Source organism: Dromaius novaehollandiae, chromosome 10, assembly GCF_036370855.1.
Source record: "Dromaius novaehollandiae isolate bDroNov1 chromosome 10, bDroNov1.hap1, whole genome shotgun sequence".
In the NCBI taxonomy this organism is placed as follows: Eukaryota; Metazoa; Chordata; class Aves; order Casuariiformes; family Dromaiidae; genus Dromaius; species Dromaius novaehollandiae.
In genome coordinates, this window is record NC_088107.1 from 12,517,671 (window position 1) to 12,537,795 (window position 20,125).

Consider the following 20,125-nt stretch of genomic DNA (forward strand, 5'->3'; position numbering starts at 1 on the left):
GCGTCATGCTGAGGTACAGAACGTGACAGTCCCTTGGCATGGCAGCCAACAAGGTTGTGTGGGTTTTTTGTTTTGTTTTGTTTTGTTTTTTAATTTGGTTGACTTAAAACCACAGAATAAGAAGATATAAATATTTGAGAAAAGTTTCTGAAAAGCTTTTTTTTTTTTTTAAGAATTTTGACAGGCAGTTTTTTGCTAGTGAACCACATTTCAATAAAATTCCTCTCTGAAGATCATCGCTTTAGTTATTTCACAGTATTGTTAGATGTGAACAGTACATTGGCAATGTCTGATAGGAATTCTTGGTCTCTAGATGTCTCTGGTGAATAGTTTATCAAATTTAACATATATTCTTTAATCTTGAGGTACAGATTAATTTTTCTACTTAAGTAAATGGGCTGTGCCCTTCCTGATTGCTCCTGTTGGTGACAAACTTTTTTTTTTATCTGGCTCCTTTCTAGATTTGAGAAGTCCTCATTCCCCTGTTTTGTGTTAATTCTCAGTAACACCTGGGAGATGGGGTAAGAACTAATTTCAAGACCTCAAAACGATGTGGAAGAAAAGACAGATCTCTTAAAGTATCCTTAAAATTTGGGGGTTTATTACAATTCTTAAATGCTAGTATGAGGACTGTGAGGCTTTATCAGTAATGCTCCGTATGTTTGCCTGTCTTTTCCTTTGACTTGCAACCAACATGACTTTGGCCATTACTTCAACAACAATGAGAAGATAACTTTTACAGCAGTGTCTAGTTGTTCAGTGGTGGCAGAAATATGTGGTCGTGCAAAGAAGACCACTTATGTGCCCACAAAAGTTAAACTAGGGTTACATGAACAGTCTTAATTCTGGTATTTCCCAATGTCTGAGTGCTTGACTTTGGAAACTTAACATTCTTCTGGTGTTGGAGAAGTTGAGAGTGTATCATAGTTGTCTATTTTTGCAATTTGTAGTGAGGCAGGAGAAAGTATAGGACCATAAAACTTTTGCAGATGCACAGAAGTTGCCATTATGTTCTATTTGAAATATTTCGCTCTGTGGAGGTAGTTTCTTATGCCTCCAGAGGGGTGCTTGCTCTGTCAACTCAAGCTACTTCTGCCTCTCTCTTCAGTGTGAGGAGCAAGGAATCTTACATAATATTTTTCTACCTGAATTGTCTCTATAATAACTGTTAGACATCAGCACCTCAAACACAGCAGATGATGTCTCAAAGAATGGACTTTTGATCCAATATCAATATTTTAACATCCACAAATACTACTTCTCACCCAGGCTATTGTCTGACTTGGCAAGCTGGGTGAACTCTTAACATGAGAGGAGTGATCAGTGTCCTCAAGGATCCAGGGGGGCCTGATATTGCACTAGCAGGTGCCAGTGTGTGGAAGAGAATGGGGCATCAGTTATGGGAAAAGGGAAATTAAGGGGGCAGTTAAAACATTGGCAGAGAAGTAGTAATGGAAAAATTTGGAGAACTCTTGGAAAGTGGGGGAGAGATGTGAGACCTGGGCAGCAGCAAAGGAAAGTAATGAGCTCCTAAAGTGTGCAAATAAGAGCTAAAAAAAAAAGGGTGTGTGTGGGGTGTCCACAGGAAGTAAATCCTAGTAACCTGGGAGTCATTTTAAGAGAGTGCAAGGAGGGATCAAGGAATTTATTTGCTACTACTCATTTAAATCCCCCTTCCTCCTGCCTGATGTTTTTTAAAACGTATCGAAGAGAAATATCATTTGGCAAACTAAATGTGTATTAAGATGTGTTGTATGTAATCTTTTATTTCTAAGTATTGTGCTAAATACGTTCAATACACAATGTATTTTAACTTTTGTAATTTGCAGTACTAGTAGGGGTGGAGTAGCTATTGTGCCAAGCAGTGACAAAGCCTTGTTCATACAGAAAATAAGATAAACACTTCTGGTTATCAGAAGTGTTTCTTCATGAAAACCAGGAACAAGTTCTCTCTCTTATAGGGTGTACTATTTCAGGCCAAGTTATATAGGCCTGATTATGTGGCCTTTGCTTTCCATAGTGGAAGTGACTCTCAGCTGAGGCAAAGTGGCCTGATGCAACCAGGATACAAGCCATTAGAGCCGGTACTGAGAGTGTCAACTGGCTCAATCTCATAGCTATTATGAGATTAAGGTAGAACGGGGACAAAGACGTGATTTTTTTAATTTATTTTTTTTCTTCCCTGCCTGAATGGGAAAAACCTTTCTTCTCCATGCTTGTTAGAGGAGACAGAGAAGTTCCTTCTTCAGTGGTTTCTATTTCACGGCTTATGCATGCAAGGAGTCAGACAAAAAATACATGGCTTCAAGAGGACCACACTGAAATCTGCAGTAGAATCTGTGGCACTGGGGGTCGATCCTGTGATTTCCTTTGTGATCTGTGATCCCTCTTCCTTTGTGAATGGAAGTCTTGCTGTTTTCTAATGCATATGAAGAAAAAAAACAGCTGGCCTACTCTGGAGCACAGTGCTGTTAAGTCTTAGTCACAGCCTTCAAGATTCCAGATACTGGCCTGCATTTAATATAAAAAGTGCTCCAATCAGGATTGGCAAGGAGATAAGGCTTCCTTTTAGTGTCTGTCCAGAGGTGAAGACAGATAATTTTTTTGGAACTTCAATATCATATTTACAAGCCAGTAAACCAAAGCAGTATTCCTTTAAAACACTGAAATCTAGGTCTAAAATAGCCTTGAGCTTTATTTCTCATGGATGTCTTTTATGACCAAAAATGAAAATATTGATTTTTCTTTGTTTTAGTGTTGCCTATGCACAATTGTTAAGTTAATGTTGCTTTGGAGTATTATCAAAATAGGTGTCTAAAAGATGAGATGGTTCCATGTTTCTTAGACTTTTTTTTTTTTTTGAATGAAAGAAGAGAGTTCTGTTTTTAAGTGTTTTTCAGTTCCTGCCCCACCCTTCTAAAAGATACATACACTCTCCCTCTTCAGTTTTGAGAAACACCCCCAGGGCATCCATTTTATTTGAATTGATTTTCTAGTTGTTTATCTTTTTCAATCTGGTCATGAAAAGCACATCTGGTTCCTATTTTAATCAGTATTCCTGTGGGAGCAACATCATATTATAGAGGGCTAACAATGCTAAAATAATAATCTGTAATGATGCAACTTCTGGTAATTTAAAACTGTTTTATCCACTGTTTGTGCAAGTGTGTTAATGATGTAGGCCAACTGATCTCTTTTCAGATTAAACTCACCCTGGGTCTTAATAACAGCGAAATATCTGACATCCACATAGGCAAACTCTTCAAACTGTCAGAAACTCCTGGCTTTTGTGGGTGGTGTTTTTTAAGTGTGAGCATTCCACTGATAGTCATGGAAAATAAAGCATCCTTGTTGACAAGGAGTTTGGGTAAAGCAGTCCCAGCTAGGTTACACGTAAGCTTTTTCTGTGTTTTATTTGATGCAGTCCTACATTTAGAGGTGATCAGGTTGGATAGGGTTGGTTTGTCTTGCTTTCCTCTTCTTTATTAGTAGATTCACTACTTGGCCTATATGGTAAGACTGCCAGAAAGTGACAGTGGTTATTTTATTACAAGACTCTGTTTACTAGCAGCTAATCTGAGACCTGTTGTTTCATGTAGGTTGCCAAAATCTTTTAGGTGGCAATACTTGTTTTCTACATTTCTTGTCTTGATCCAAGCCAACGACAAATGGGAGAGACTGCTATCATATCTCTAACTAATGCGTACATACCTACTTTTAGCAATTGAGTAAAACTGAAACATGCTAGCTCTGCAGTTTTCACATGAATTTGCAATAGTCCTTCTTCAGCAAAGCCACAGGCTGATACCTTATGTGGCAGGGCTTTGTTACGTTCATATTTGCCTCATTGCATTGCCACGTACTTTAAAGTATATCCACACTGATGCCAGGCTAGGCTTCCATAATATGATAGGATAATCTGAAGAAGCTCTCCTTTAGAAATAACTTTGGGAGGTGGGGAGAATTTACTGTTTTTTATTGAGAAAACGCTGATGACGGAGTACTCTACAGAGCCTTTGATTCAACCTTGAAAATACTTCTTAAAATTCTCACTTTAATATATAACCAATATATATGTTAGGCACTCAAGCTACTTGCTAGAAAGGTTCATTCTGAACTTGCAAAAGTTCATTCAGACACTAAACTGCTTAGTTTTGCTGCACACTTTTGAACTGATGCTACATTCCTAGTAGACATGGATGCACTTCAGTGGTAGATGAGTGGAAATATTAGTACGTACTACATGCAAAAGTACTTTGGAGCTCTCATCATATTTGCAGAGCTGTTATTTCTCTGCCAGATATTATAAATAACTTTAAGAAATATTTTGTTTGAGGAAAAATAATTATAGAATTGAAAAGAATGGAAAGATTGAAGATTCTTTTAAACGATACTTTGGTGAACTGGATTTTATTATTTGGTTGACTGTTATTCCCTTTTTGACACTATATAATTTCAAATATTTCAGCTGTATTTTATAAACTGTTCTCATCTTTTAAGTGTTCCATTTTGGAAGTATTTTCATGAGTCAAAAATATTTTTGCTTCTATTGAAGGAAGGGGTGGAGAATCACTTCTCCGTCTGCTTGGCATTGTGAGATTTCCCTGGTAGCCAATTTCGAGCTATTGGTACTGCAACAAGATTCCAAGCTGGGATGTAATTCAAGTCATAGATGGTGTGCATTGGCTAACGTTTCAGGTGTTGAAATTATACCCTGAATGCAAACCAAATTCATCTTTCAAGATCCCTGGTTTAACTTTTCTACTCTTGTGGTCTGACTTCAAATGGTTTCCTCTGGTATTATTCTTGTATATATCACAATTTTACTTCTGCAGGAGCACCATGATTGCTTTCAGGATACTTGGACAAAACTGTATAAATAACAAAGAAAAGAAGCTCACCAATATGAAAATTTGCTTTTCTACAACTTTGTAGTATTCTTCAGAAAACATTTAGGAGCTTCATAGCAAGGGGCATATGCAAGCAGCATTAATTCTGAAGAAGAAAATATAGAGAATTCTTGATCTTGGGATCACAGCTGGGGAAATTGAAGTGTGAAGAAGAGATATAAATTTTCCAAGGCTATGAAATGAGACAGCAATACAGTTAAATAAATTTGGGAGTTGAATTCAGGTGGCCTCCTGCAGTGGCAGGTGCTTTGGGAATGAGAACAGCACTTAGTGTGTATCTTCCCCCCCACCCCCCTTGCTGGACTACAAGCTTAGCTTTCTCGTAGACTCATGTCATCATATGTTGCTCATTTTTGTACTATGTACAAAAGAATACGTGCATGTACACACAGATTTCTATGTGCATATATTTAGGAACAGTATGTTGTTGTGGAATAAAACATATTCGGAGAACAGGATAAAAGCTCAGTAAATGACTAGTAGACATAGGACTTCTATGACTTTTGAATGCTATGTTTTTTTTCCTACAAATTCATTGCTCAGCTAGTTGGATGTCAAGCATATCGTTTCTCACAACTCTATCCTAGACTTCAGTACAAGTCAGTACAAGAACAGAGGCTCTTTTTTGCCAAATCTTATCAGAAAACCTCCCCTTGCGCCACCACGACCCCCCGTAAAAATCATTAGCTCCACCTTCTGTTTTGGAAGATTCCACTGTCTTGTGTACGGAAGGCAGTTCAATTTTACCTTTGGCTGGAGAAAGAGCTGCATCACAAAAATTGTTTTTTTTCTGGGTGTGTAGTGCCAGTGTAGAGTTTTGCTGAATAAATGAGTAAATAAGATGCAGAGGGATGGAAGAGAGGCAGAAACAGATCTTTGGTATGAACGCACTATTTCCAGAATATATCTCCTTAAGGCTGAAAAAAGGTGCATTGGTTTTTCTTTACAATAGCACTTACTTGTTTAAAATGAATATTTAAAAGCAAAAATAATTAGTTGAAAATAATTTTTGAATAATAAAAATTGGAATACTTTGTTCTTGTTAACAAAGGTCAATAAATTGACCTTGCAAGGTCAATAAATTTTATTACATTCATATTAGAATGAAATATGAATTTAGCTATACCTTACAAAGTATAATTTCTCGCTTTTATCAATGAATAAACTATTTATAAATCAGTGGCATAATACAACCTTTACTATTTCATTTTATATAGTTATAATTAATTTTCTTCCATTTTCCCACTACAAGAAAGATGATACTGGATCATATCTTTCCTTCCGTTCTGGAGCAGAGAGCCCATCTGACTTCAATGATTCTGCTTGAAAACTGATGGCATGATAAAGCCCCTCTATTTAACATGCAATATTATAAGATAAGGATAAGAATATTAAGAGCAGCTTTATTGTACAAAATGAAAGCAGATAAATTATCTCTGCTTTATCAAAGCTTTACACATTCTAGAAACAGATGCCCTTTCAAATCAATACAGAATTCCTAGATATTAACTTTTCAAACAATAACAGCTGTCAGAAATCAATCCCTTTTGATTAACTACACTTTGAGCAGGCAAGTTATATCTTAAAATTAAACAGAATAAGTTTCTAAAATCAATATACTCTTTTTGTACTTAGCCTTAGGAAACTCAAATGAATAGCGAATTTGTTGTGTATTTCACTGCATATTTTATAAAAAGTTAAATCTTTTCTAACTTAATTTTTTGCTAACGTTAACTTTTTCCTTTGCTCACTTTTAAATGAATGTGTGGCTCAGCTTTTTTTATTTTATTTTTTTTGTTTTAATCTATTTACAGAAGTGACAAATTAAGCCTGCTATGAATTCAGTCTATTGTACTGCTTGTCTGGATAAATTATTTCGACACCTTTGTTAAGAGATGAGTCAGTTCAGGAGTCAGACCTAGTCGCTTTTTTTTTTTCTTTTTGATTACAAACAGATAAGCATGTATATTAAATATTTGGAGATAGAGTTTCAAATTGTAGGAAAATATCCAAAGTTATAGAGTGGAGTTCCTGCTAGATCCTCTACCACATGCCTGCATATGCATGCAATTCCTTGCATGACTGCACCTGTTGAAGCTTTTTGCTATTCTGAGAATACATTTGTGTGTGTGGAAACTAGTCTGCTTTTTAAATGGAGATACGTTTCTAGTGCTTTCTGCACAGCAGTAACTAATGTATTCAGATACTCAGCGTAATACTTTCCTGGTCATATTTTAAAAAAAGTAATAATAAAAATGAAAAAAGTAGCCACTCATTCTTTCCCTCTCACTACTTTTACAACAATTTTATACTAAAAGTTTGGAGGAATTCAGATGGTCTAACCTATAAACTGATGGCACAGTTTAGTAAGCAGTACTAGAGATAAGGAGCAAAGCTAAAATGATTGCTCATTCATATCCCCCATTTTAGCCATTAATTTAATTAATCAAAAACAGCTCTCCATGTTTTAGGAGACTAAAAGCCAAATACAATTTTACATACTTACACCTGAAAAAATGATGATCTGTGGTTTATTGTTCATCTTTGGAAAGATTACTGTTCCAGCTTTCCACTCAGCTTAGAAGCAGAGACAAGGCGAATGTTCCACTTGGAGTACTCAAATAAAAGCTGGAAAAAGTGAGAAAAGTTACAGGGTCAGATGTAACCCAGTACTCTTCACAGCAATGGTTAGTACAGAGGAGCAAGAGGAACAAAGCATCTTTGCTTAGTATCAGTCCAGCAGTTAATGATTTAGGGATTTCCTAAACTGTTGGATTGAGACTATTTATTTCAGAAATCATTAAAAAAAAATTCTTTGTATTTGCTTTGAACCTGCTTCCTGATCATTTTCGTAGGTGCCCCTTGCCCTTTTTCTCGTGACATTAAAAACAGTGAATGATCACTTCTTACTCATGCTACTCATGGATCACTATTCTGTTCCCCTCAGCCGTCTGATTTTCAAGCTAACTGCTACTTTATTTTGTCTTTTCTCACACGGAGGTTGGTTCATACCACAGTGGAAATCTCTTGCTTTTCTGCAGAAATAGCACTAAAGTATTGCAGGTACTGGCTTATTTGGAGGGAGTTGTTAGGGAGCTGACACAGTGTGTCTAGGGCTTACATTAAAATTTTTTTCCAATAAAAGTTCAGCAATTTGAAACAGAGAGGAAATGATACAAGTGAGTCACTGTATCCTCCCCTGAGCATCCATTCCAGTAGCTGAAAGTGAAAGAGTTGTCTGAAAAGAGGCACAGTTTGCAGATAGAGGAAAAAACAAAGTACTTCTTGGGACACTGGGGAACAGCATAAATCCCAGCTTTCTGAATTTTTGAGGAGATTGGATGATAAGCAGTATTACTGCTAGTTACTTTGAATGCAACTTTAGTGCAGTCTACATGATTTTGGAGGAACAGAGGGAAAAAACTGAGCCAGATAATTCCTGAAAGCACTAGTGCAACTTCATATAACTTCCATATGACAATTTACAGAAAAGTGCTCATTAGCAGGTGTCCCTAGCTTAATGACGAGAACTAGGAAGCAAATCAGTTCAGTCCATAACAGTGGATAAATTCAATTCAAGAAAAAATGTTTGTGATTTATTTTAGTCAGCCTTAAGGAAACCATTTTTTCTTCAGATGCTACAACCTACAGTGCTTTCTTTGGCTGCAAGAAAACATTTGCATTGGAAGCAGTGATATGCTCTATCAAACTAGAGACAACTGCATTGAAGCCAGTGAATAGGATGGTGGTAGATTTGTGCAGAAGGAAAAGAAAGCAGAACCAACACAGATATAGGGAAATGATCCTGCTGATACTGCATGAATCAAGTTGCTAATTGTCAGAGCCAGAGATATTAACATTTGCAAGATCATAAATCTTTGCTGATAAGCTTCTTTATCACAATGGTTTTCCTTCACTTTGATAGTGATCATAAATACAATTAATGTTTTATTAAGTACCTACCCCGGTTTCAAGCATGAGACCCAGTACTACAGGCACAGAATTATGTGCTTTCTTTACTGAAATATTGATGTCTGTATTCAAAAATGATCATTACCTGTGAATTTAAGTATCAGAACCTCAAAATAGTATGAATAAGCTTGTAGTGTTCAACTCAGAAGCATCTAAAGATTGCATATTGTTAATAAGCTCTTCTTCTGTGATGATAAACATCTTGTCGTAAAAGCATTCGGATTGCTTTATATATGGTAATAATTATTTAATTAATTAGGATTAGGAATTATAAGCTATGTTCTGATATTCAGGAAAATAGGAAGTGTCATTAAAAATAGAAATAAGGCATTCTAGTACTGTGAATGAGAAAATGAAATATAAGACCAAATTTCCCAGACTTATTTTCAGGAAGGAAACAGTTTTATGTATTTTTAGATATGTACAGTGACTAAGTAAAATGGATCTCAGAAAGAATTGAGTTCCTTCTGCAGTACCAGTTCTTTTCTGCTTCCATTTTAGAAAAACTGGGGAACATGCTAAGTGCTTACCAGTGTGAAGTCCTCATCACCTGATAGTTGTTCATTCAAAATTACCTTAATAATTAGAACCAGAATATTATCTCCTTCCTCTTTCTAAGCCTTGAATAGCCTCAGAGGATAGAAAGGAGTTTCATTGTTTACTGAAAAAAATGGATTCCTAAAGTCTCTCTAAACTTGCTGTTTAAATCAAGAGTATCTAGAAATCTGAATGGCAGTAACGGGGAACAGAATTTCTGTACCTGTTTTTCTTTTTTTTTTTTTTTTTAACGCACATTTGAATGACTGCAATATGGCTAAGCATTTTTCAAGACTCACCTATAAAAGTGTGTGCAGCCCCGCTGAAAATCAATCAACTTTTTCCTGCCAGTACCGTTACTGTTGCCAGTCACAGGGTTGCATACAGTATTTAACCAGAAAGGCATATGTATTTTTTACTCCTCTTGCTGTTCTGCATGCAAATATATGGAAAACATTTTGTAATTTTAATGTCTGACCTATATTTGTTCCTGAATTTAAATGTGTGACTTTTTTTTTTTTTGATGAAATTATAGCTATAATGTGTAACATTACTGTTCAGCAGTTAAAAGGTTTGGGGGTCAATAAGAAAAGAGAGCAAGCTTATTTTCATTGTTGACTGAATCCAGTGATATTCCCTAAAATCTACTGCTGTAGACTTTTCAGATACTTTGTTAGTGTCTCCCTAGCTGACAAGAGAGATTTTCTCTGGTGGCATACAACTACAATTCAGCAAGGCTCGGGAAGCATTAATCCACCGTGTAATCTCTCTGGCAGTGCGCACACAACTAGTGGAAATTCCTAGGTATGCATGCAACAGTCATTTGCATGTTGTCATGTCATAAAAGAGAAAAAAAGTCCACCATCAAAGTTGTGCCATACTTTTTTCACTATCACAATTATAAATAAAGCCTCACTTTAAATTTTTAATGACTTTTCATTTCTTACTTTAATTTGTATTTCATGACACATTACAGTAATTAATGACAGTCTACATAGTATGCATTTTAAGTTAAAATAATGAAAAACATTAGATTTCAAGAAGGGTTAAATGCTTTCACTTAAGCCAGAAAAACAGCAGAGTAAAGACTAATATAATGCAATTTGTGCATGACAGCAACAGAGCAAACTCAGAGTTTAAGTTTCTACATGCTTAGCATTTCCTAAAATAAACAGGAGCTGCATATGAAGTATTGCAGAACCCATCCACAGCTTAATCATTACTAGATAGATAGATATGAGATGCTCGGAGTCCTCTTAATTGAGGGCACTTGGATTCAGAGTTTGAGACAAAATTGTGCCTAGATTTCCATATGATTCTGGAAGATGTCAGTTTAGCTCTAACTATATCCTATTTAACTTGATTATATAATGAACTCAAGCAGTTTGCTTATGTGGCTCTTCCTGTAGGTACCACCGATTTATAAGGCTGTTTTCTAAATTGGCTCTTCGTAGATATATTTTCAACAAATTCCTCTGAAAACTTATTGTAGCAAATGTGATATTGTTTCCAGCTGTTTCTATCCAGAACTGATATTAAATACTGGAAGATAGGAGGCAACCAGCTCACTTTTGCTTTCAGGCTTTGACACTAACTCATGGGAATTAATAATGTTCAAAATGTATCTCAGATTGAAGTTGGAAAAGCTAGTTACATATCTCAACTAGCAGCAGATGTTAGAGCCAAACACTGTTTCAATTATTACCTAGCACTGCAAAAACAGGAAAAATATTCTGGAGGCCAGTCGTGACAGTCAGTCTTTCTGGGTGGCCTGCTCGTCCTCTCGTAAACTGAGCTGTTCTGAGTACTACTTGATGCTTTCAGGTCATTCAGCTAGCAACAGAAAATGTTGTTACTTGCCATTACACATGAAGATATTGGTGAGATAAGATATTGGTAAGATACTAAGTGAGAAAGATAATATCTGAGTTGATAGGAGCTGTTTTTTTTTTTTTTTAGTTCTTACTGTTACTGCCGTATTTTGTTAAGGCGAACACAGCTGTGTGGCAAGTTTCCATGCTATTTCCTGATTGCGTATGTGAGCTAACAGTTAAGGTGCTGTCAAAGTAATGCTGAAAGAACAGGAACTCCTAAAACTATCACTCGTTCACCAGAAGCAGCTGATTCAAAGCACTGGAGGCTAACAACAAACTTTACATGCCCGTCTAGTCCTTACTGATACTTCTGGTGAGATGAAATGACCAACTACTGCAGGCAACTTAGGCATTCATTGCAGTAAGGAGTATATGTTACACATGTGAGTATGAGCTGTAAGTTATGCTGCATGTATTTGCAGTGGTCTCTGAAGACTTCATAAAATGTAGATTTTTTTTATACAACCATACCCTTTTCCTAAAATCACACTCCAGCTGGGAATATATCTGACATGTCGGATAGCATGGCATTGGTGATGATAGCGAGGATTACTCTCAGATTAGTACAGGTTGCAGCCACAGCTGAATATTCTTAAAGCTTGTTTAAAGAAAAAAAAAAAGAGAGAGAGTTTTCCTAGTATGTTAAAGCCATCAAGCACAGAATGTTTTAATTAATCTGAGGAAGAGAAAAAAGAAACATTGCTATACTACTTTTCTAATTATAAAAAGCCACTCCAGAGAAAGGTTTCTTTAATTGTGTTGCATGCTCATATGCTATGAAGTTTTGCTCATGTGCAAGTGTACAAGAGGGTATAAACAAAAGAAGTTACTTGAAAGCTGGTGATTATAATAATAGTTCTATTTTTTGCAAGTACTTCTAATAAAATACTGCATGCATTCAATTAGGGATGGCAGAAGCTACAGTCCTGGTTGTGACCTTTCATCACTAAAGCAGGGCCATCTACAGAATATGTTTCTGAATAAGCACCAATACTAATTATGGAAATCAGACTTCTTTATGTGCTGAAATAATGATAATACTCAACAATTCTTCAATAACATTATGTAGATCCATCTTCTTGTATTTAGATAAATAAGTTAGACACTTTGAAGCCTTCTGCTGTGCTACAGCTGCCTGAAGACGTATGAAGATTTGAAGCTCTTGTTCTCAGGGCACTGATCCAGTATTTCTCTCTTGCAGGTTGGGAGTGCATTAGATTAGATACTTGATATGAAACTGAAAAATTATATTTGAGGGCACTTACAAGATAGGCTTCACAAAGTTCTGTCATTCTAGCAATCTTGATATCAATTCTGCAGTGGCTGCATTACTAGTATGTGTGTATCTAGAATATCTTAATGTAAAAGATTTCTTGTACTTTCTGGGAAGCAGAATTCTTTTTCAAAGATCAAAGTGATCACTTAACTCCAAGAGGTCTTTTATGAATTCCTTGTTTTGTACAATGAAATTGGGCTTCTAACAAACTAATTTAATCAAGAAAAAAAGGAAGTAAATCCTTCTAATGATAGAAACAATATTGGTAGCTGTAGAAGTAGAAGTTTGCGCAGCAGTACTAGCAGCAAGACGACAGTATATTGTTGCAATTGGTTTCCACCAGAACATTTTAATGTTATTTGATTATTATTTGATTGATACTCCAGTTCAATACCTCTATCAGCAGACTGTGTACCAGGCAACATGTGGCTCATGTATGTCAACCTTATGAGCAATGGAAGAGTTTGTCACTCCGTTAAGTTGCCTCTTTTTCAGGCTGATGCATGTCTGTATAGTTTATTCCTTAATTCTCCTAGACAGAGTTATGAATGCACAAAATTTTGTTTAAAAAAGTCTGCATAAATCTAACAATATGAATAAAGAAATATTTCTGCTAGGGAGGTGTGTATATGTCTCTCTCTATATATATATGTATCCTGGAAAAGGGATGTGGATCAGAGCTGATTTGCCCTTCTGATTCAGTTTATTTGCTTTTTCTTCCTCTTTTCTTCACACTAGGGCTACTGAGCGTAAAAAGTAAATAGATACATAATGACAACATCTCAGAGTGAACCACTATTGAGAAAAGCTATTTACTTTAAACTTCAAGCTATTTGCTTGTATAAGGACTGAATTAAGTGAGATGCACTTGCTTCCTTTAAGGACTGCGATAAGTGCACTTGAACTCTAACTATTGTACATCTTGGTCTGCAGACAAGCTCATCTGTAAAAATAATAATACCTAACTGCAAGAGCTTTTGTTGCTGTACTTCAGAAATGAATACTTCTACAGTGAAAAAGTGGGGAAAATAGCTGATCTTCAAACAGTCAGTACTAGATACTATGAATGTTGTTAAATCACCTCTCAGAAAAGTACAGTGTAACACAGAATATTTGACAAAGCTGGTATTAAAAGTTTTGGTCATAGTATAAGAATTTGAAAATATTGAATCTAGAAAATAAAGATTCTTGTCCAGTAGTTTGGGAATATTAGACTAGCAAAATCAGGAAAATGAATCTCTGTTCTTTCTGTCAGAAGACCTTCTGGGAGAAGAGCTTTCTGTTTGCAAGATCTTTTAATACGCAAAAATCTTCAGCTGTCTATGACAAGATTTTGTATAAGTTCTCTGATATTCCCTAATTTTAAGTGAGGTGAGACTAGCAGAACATCAGATGAAGCTAAAAAAGAGATGGCTCTTAATATAGCATGAAGTTAAGCACCAGCAGATAATGTAGATATTAAATTTTACAAAGCTTCAAAGATAACTAGTTAGTAGAAAAATCTGCAGAGGGCTATAAAATGCAGAGTGTCCACCTCTGGTTCCCGAGCCACAGCTTGCTTGTGGCCAGGAGAGAAGTCTGTGGAAATATCACCGTTCACTTGCCATGTTCTTAAAATCTTTCTTAGGCATCTGCTGTCGGTCAGAGTTGGAAAGAGGATGCTGCGCTAGATGTACCTTTAGTTTGATCCAGTACAGCCATTCTTGTATTCTTATGTTACAATAGAAAAGAATCCAGGTAACTCTTATTTTTTCCATTAAGAGAAGTCAGATTCTGAAGTATAATGTGGCAGATGCAGCATTTAGCTTCTAAGCCTTTCTGGTCACTTTTATTCATACAAGCTCTCAGTATGGTCATTTTTATCTTTTAAAGTTTTCTCATCTGATGATAAGTGGAAAACCTAACCTAGAGGTTCTATATTTAAATAAGAAGCAACTGATAGCAAATCTTCTCCAGTCACTAAACCCAGATTTTCAAATTCTCCAATTCCATTCTTACCTACAGGCTTGCTAGAAAGACATGTTTTTTTCTTATTTTTTCCTCAAGTTTTTGAGAGGATTCAGAGTAAATAAGTGGCATCTGTTAGTTGTCAAAGTGAAGTCTTGATTTTTGCTCTAGGTACGCACAGTTTTACCTTAGCTAAGCAAGTGCTTGGTATTTCCTAAGTAAAAAGAAACAAACTTACATGTTGGGGTCCCATAGGAGTCTGCTCTCTTTAATTGATATCACCAGCTTTCTCTTCCTCCGCTTACCTTGAGCTTTGATGTTTAGGTCACATTTTGAAATATCCTTCCATCATTGACCTCTTCTTGAATGTCCGATTTTGAATCTCCAGCCTCTGTCTGACATCTTGTTTTGTGGTCTGCTTATCTGGCACTTGGTCCCTTCAGTACTGAGTATTTTTCCCTCCTTGGGTCACCAATTCTTATTCCCTCTAACAAATCCATTTCCCTCTCAAGCTTGTAGGACCAATAATGTAGATAATTTCAAATCAGAGAAGCAGATGAGGTGATGCTTGCACCACGCCTGATTTTGAGTTCAGGCACTGAACTCAAATGAGACAGAATAAAAGTGTATGGATCTTAGTCATCTAATCTAGGCACTTTGGAAAAGCTTCTGTGCCCCCAGAGCTTGGCTGTTTTGGTGTGTGTGTGGTTTTGTTTTTTTTTTTCTCCAGTTGTTATTAGCTGTATAATAGCTTTCTTCCCTGTAGAAACGTTGCTTCACTCACATCTTCGGACCATGACAACAATAGCATAACTAGGATAAAGATCTCTTGTTTCTTTCCTTTTAAAATGGGACCATATTTTGAAAAGCATTTTTGGAATTCTTGTATATCTGGAAAAGAAATATTCCAAAATGAGAAATTACACCACTTTACACAGCAGATCTGTTCTCTGTTCAGATAATCGGAGGCAATGTTTTGGTTTTAAAGACAAAGATTGGACTGGTTTTTCCTATGTTGCGAAGGCTGTCAAGAACTCACACAGATTTGAGACTGAATTAGATTACTTGCTGGGGTTAACAGAATAATTGAAAAAGGCTACCAATGCTACTGCTTTCAAATGATTTATTTCCCTATTTGGAAAGGAAGGAGTGAAAAAAGTTATTTCCAAGCCTAATCTGATGATAGTAGTGTGTGGCTCACAAAATCTGTCACTGGTCATGATGCAGAGGCAGAAAAACAGATTACAACCTTAGTATACAGGGCTATCATGCAAAATAAGCCAGTTGCTTTTCAGCACCAAAAGGAGGCAGGTATTTTATGTGATGAGAATAGTTAAAAAGCTTCAAAACTTCTTTGAAATATTTCTATAACTTTTTGTTTTGGAAAAGAGCTGATACCAATGAGGTTTTTTTCTATTTGTAGACTTTCTTGTATGCTATGAGAGCAAAAGCTGTGCATTTATTTATTTTTTTCTTCTTTGGTGTTTTCTATAATGCTTCCACAGCTGTTAGAGTGAAAATAGAGTGAAAGCAGTTTTACGTCTATAATATTTTTCTAACATGGAGCACTACTTTCATTAGGTATAAATTTGTGAGAAATATTTTCTGTATCTGTATTCTGAGAGATGTGCGTTACGCTGCTTTGTCTAGCAGGATTGTTTGCGCTAATATTGCAGTTGCCACCCAACATAAAATTTTGTTGAATACCTAATTTCTAATAAGAAATTGTTTTGTAAGAAGTACTGGCTGGACTCTTTGCTTACTGTTGAGTGATTAGGTAATGGGCAAGCTCTGTGAGGGACTTGTTTGAGACTGGTTGCTGCAGCACACTGTAAAGTTGACTGGCTGTATTTTTTGCTTTCTTTTCCAAATGATGTTTGTCTTTCCAAAGAGAATTTGGAAAAATATTTCACTAAGCAGACAAACTTTTCACTTACGTCTCATTTTCATTTACACAGTCCAATTTGTTGGTAGATAATTTTTAGCAATACAGAAAACGTTGACCTTTTCACTGTTCTGAATATATATTCATTCACTGCTTGTTTCTCCGCTATTTAGGAACATATTATATTCCTTGTTAGAGCACAAGCTCCCTGAAGGTCTTTATGTTCATGCTGAACTGCGAAAATACCTGATTTTGTTGTTGTTGAAATCTCCCAGTACAATATGAGTATGTATAATAGAGTATGGATAATTATTTTATGTTTCTGTACCTTGCATATACTTATGTACAAGCATACACGTGCATACTGTATTTTCAAAACTGCATTCACAGTTCACCTGTAAATGAGAAGGTTTGAAATACTGACATCCTTAAATTTGTTCAAAAGACAATATTTGGTCACACTCAGAAGTAAGTTTAGAGAGCTTCAAAAGGTATCAGAGTGCTCCAAAAACTGTAAAACTTTCATAATTAGCTTCATTAACATAATATCTGTATCTAGTTTAAAATACTTACTATGTTAGAATGTTTTGGCTTTTTATTTAAATGGTTATAAGAATGGTGAAAGTTACAGAGGTGCATATGTTAAAGCAAGAGGCAGTTATAATATTGTATTTGTACAGAAAAGAGATAATTAAACTAATTCCAGACACGGTAACTTTGAAATACAACTTCATCTGCATCTTGATGACTGAACTAAAGTACTCTACAAAAAGTAATGACGTCTATACTCATGAAAGCCACAAAGGACAAGAAGATTAAAGAAAAGATCTGCACTTTTATTGACAGCCATTGAGAGCTGTGTTGGAAGCCCTAATTCAGGCAATCCCTAGTAATTCACTGGCATTGATGTCATTGGCTAAACACAATTAATTTCAGAGTGAGCAAGATTTCACTTTTGCTCATAAAACACCTGGACCTGAGTGGCAATAAAGCAGTAAGGGTTCTACCCAGACAAATACTAGTTGACGTCAGTGGGATATTGCCTGTGTAAGGTCTTAATTATCCAGACCTTTGCAAAAAGAAACAATAAAGTTGTAAAAAGATTGAAGTAACAGTAATAATCTTAGTGGCTAGCTTTTAATGACAACATCAGAATTAAAAAAAGATTCAGAGTTTTTTTCAAACAGATAAAAAGCTTCTGAATTTTCCACTATTGTGATAAGCTAGAAATAAAACTAAATGTTTAGGTACAGTATTATAGTTATATATCAGCAAATACAACAACATGGCAGACCAAAAATTCTTATGTGTACATCAAATAAATATCTTCCACCTTTAATACTATCTCCTGAACTGTAAAGATTTAGTGTATAGGATGATGAAACAAAACCAGTCACCATGATGTCACTATCAGCAGTAAATGCATCAAATGTGTATGTTTTCTTATGCCTATGACTTATCATAATGAATAATCTGTATGATAATTTTGCAAAGATGCAACTTACTCCTCAATGTCTCTTACTTTTCTTCTTTGTTTTCCCACTTCCTCCTCCTTCCACTCCACTTCTTTCTGCTTGTCAGGATCTGAGTCCTGCTGAAGAGAATGCACTAATTCCTTAGCAGCAAGGAAGAAATCAGATAAAATGAAAGCCTGCAAGACTTTTCTCTGTAGGATGACATGTTGTAAAAATACAACTGTATTCTGAAAAGTGACTGTAGAGATGGCATCTTGGGAGTGAGTGGGGGAAGGTTATGTTTATTATCTGTTAATGACTTCCAGATCAAGTTTGCTTGGTTTGCACGTTAAATAAAAAACAACTTTTTTTTTTAAACTGCCTTCTCTGCAGACTCAATTTGGGATTCAAAAATCAAGCTGTACTAATTCTAATCCAAGTATTATTGTCAGCAATAAAAAGGTTCTGCAGGATTATTTGTGCCTTAAATTGTTCTTCAGTGGACTGTAGATGAATGTTCATTCTGTTGACGAGAAGACTGTCAAAATCAGGATTTTTCTAGTCCTGGTTATTCTTGATTAACTCTTCCTTATTAACTATTTAAAGGCTTGTGTCTGTTTAAATGATTTCTGGACCTACTTACTGTGGAGGAATGTGAAAGGCAGAGGCAAAAAATCTGAGCTGTTATTTTTATATTGTTCTTGAGCTCTGACGAATGAGGTCATGTGAGTTAGAAAAGAAGTCCTGTTCATGTACTGACCATCTTGTTGAACGAAAAATTTTCAGGGATTTGAATGGCTAGCGTTCATGCATTTACACAAATGAGAAAAGTTTGTGGGAAGAAGCAATATTTTAAATAAACCAAATGGTGTAATTTGGAAAACAGGTCAGCTTTCAGAAGTACAGGTCCTTCTTTAGATCCAATTGTAACGGTCATATTATTGAAGACAGAGCCAGCAAATCAGGAGATACTGAGATTCATTTAAGTGTGGCCTCTGACAGTGCTGCATCATCACTTAGGATGGTGCCATTGAGCTTGACGGTTACAGTAAAGGGAAAAAAAATATCAGCAATAACCCTCCACTCCTTCCCCTTTCTGACAGATATTCAGTGATTCAACTTTTATACAAATCTTGTCAATAAAATCCTCATTACTGACTGGGCGGGCAAGCTGGGCTGCCTGCCACCTTTTCCTAGCTGTCTCTCTTGTCCTGGGACTATAATCCTGGGATCCTTTGGGGATCAAGGTATCAGGAGAAAATGGTTGTGTTCTTTGGCAGCATTGTCTCCTCTTTTTTTCCTCTGGCACCATCCTTGATGATAGTAGACCTTTTTTAGCCTCATCTTATTAGTTACTAATCCTATTGGGCTCTGACAACTTTTTTTTTCTTTACAGGGAGAACTCTACTCCGTAGCATGAGTGCACCAGAAGGACTTGAGATCACTCCTGGTTTTAATCAGCAAGGTAACTTCTGCCCTCAGTACCCCACCAGACGAGCTATCTGTCTTCTCTGTTCCTGGTGTTTCCTTCTCAGAAACACTCCACACCAGTGAAATCTGAATTTGATATGAACTACATTTTATTGATCAGCCCTTCGGGCCCTTGTCTACCTGCTTGCTGCTGCACCTTTCCATGGAAGGATTTTTGTTTGTCCCGGTCACTTCTGCAAGCAGTGTGGGAGATCTTCCTATGGCACACAGATGTTATTCCCAGACAGCGTATCTCTGAACACAAGCTCCTGAACAAGGTTAGATTGTAATTTGAGTCAGGAGATTCATTTATCCATTTTTCTTCCCTAAATTCACATCTTAGAGCTAAAGTATTTCTACACAAGTCAGTTGTTAGAAAGTCCTGAGCCATGTCTGAGAAGCCAACATCAGAAAAATCCAATGATGTCTTTGGTTGTTTGTTTCTATTGCAAGACATCAGAGAGTACAGATGGCTCTGCTGAGGGGTTGTCCACTTAAATGGACCGTAGCAAAAATTGCTATGAGACAATAAAGATGATTTTCTTCACTGGTGATCAGACATGCTCCAGGAGAGCTACAACAAGGATGTGGTCAAATAATGGCTACTGTTCACATCTCTGCAGTGCAGCCAGTTGGAGCTTCATTCACACTTTTGGGAAACTCTGTGCTTGAATACAGTGCCTCATTTGCACTCCATCAGTTATTATTTTGCTAAGAGAACTCTCAGACACACTTCAGAATCATTCTCCAGCTTCTGGAGGGGAGTACTGCATCCATCCCCGGTGAGAATGTAGAAATGG

The 20,125-nt window shown here is 36.2% G+C and overlaps 1 protein-coding gene across 1 annotated transcript in view; it reads left to right on the top strand.

Annotated features, from left to right (window-relative positions):
* FAM227B (family with sequence similarity 227 member B) overlaps positions 1–20,125 on the top strand; it is a 93,755-nt gene that overhangs the window by 61,605 nt on the left and 12,025 nt on the right. The window contains exon 11 of the mRNA XM_064517329.1: positions 19,252–19,320. Within this exon, the coding sequence (XP_064373399.1) occupies positions 19,252–19,320 (69 nt within the window). The remainder of the gene's footprint in view (positions 1–19,251; positions 19,321–20,125) is intronic.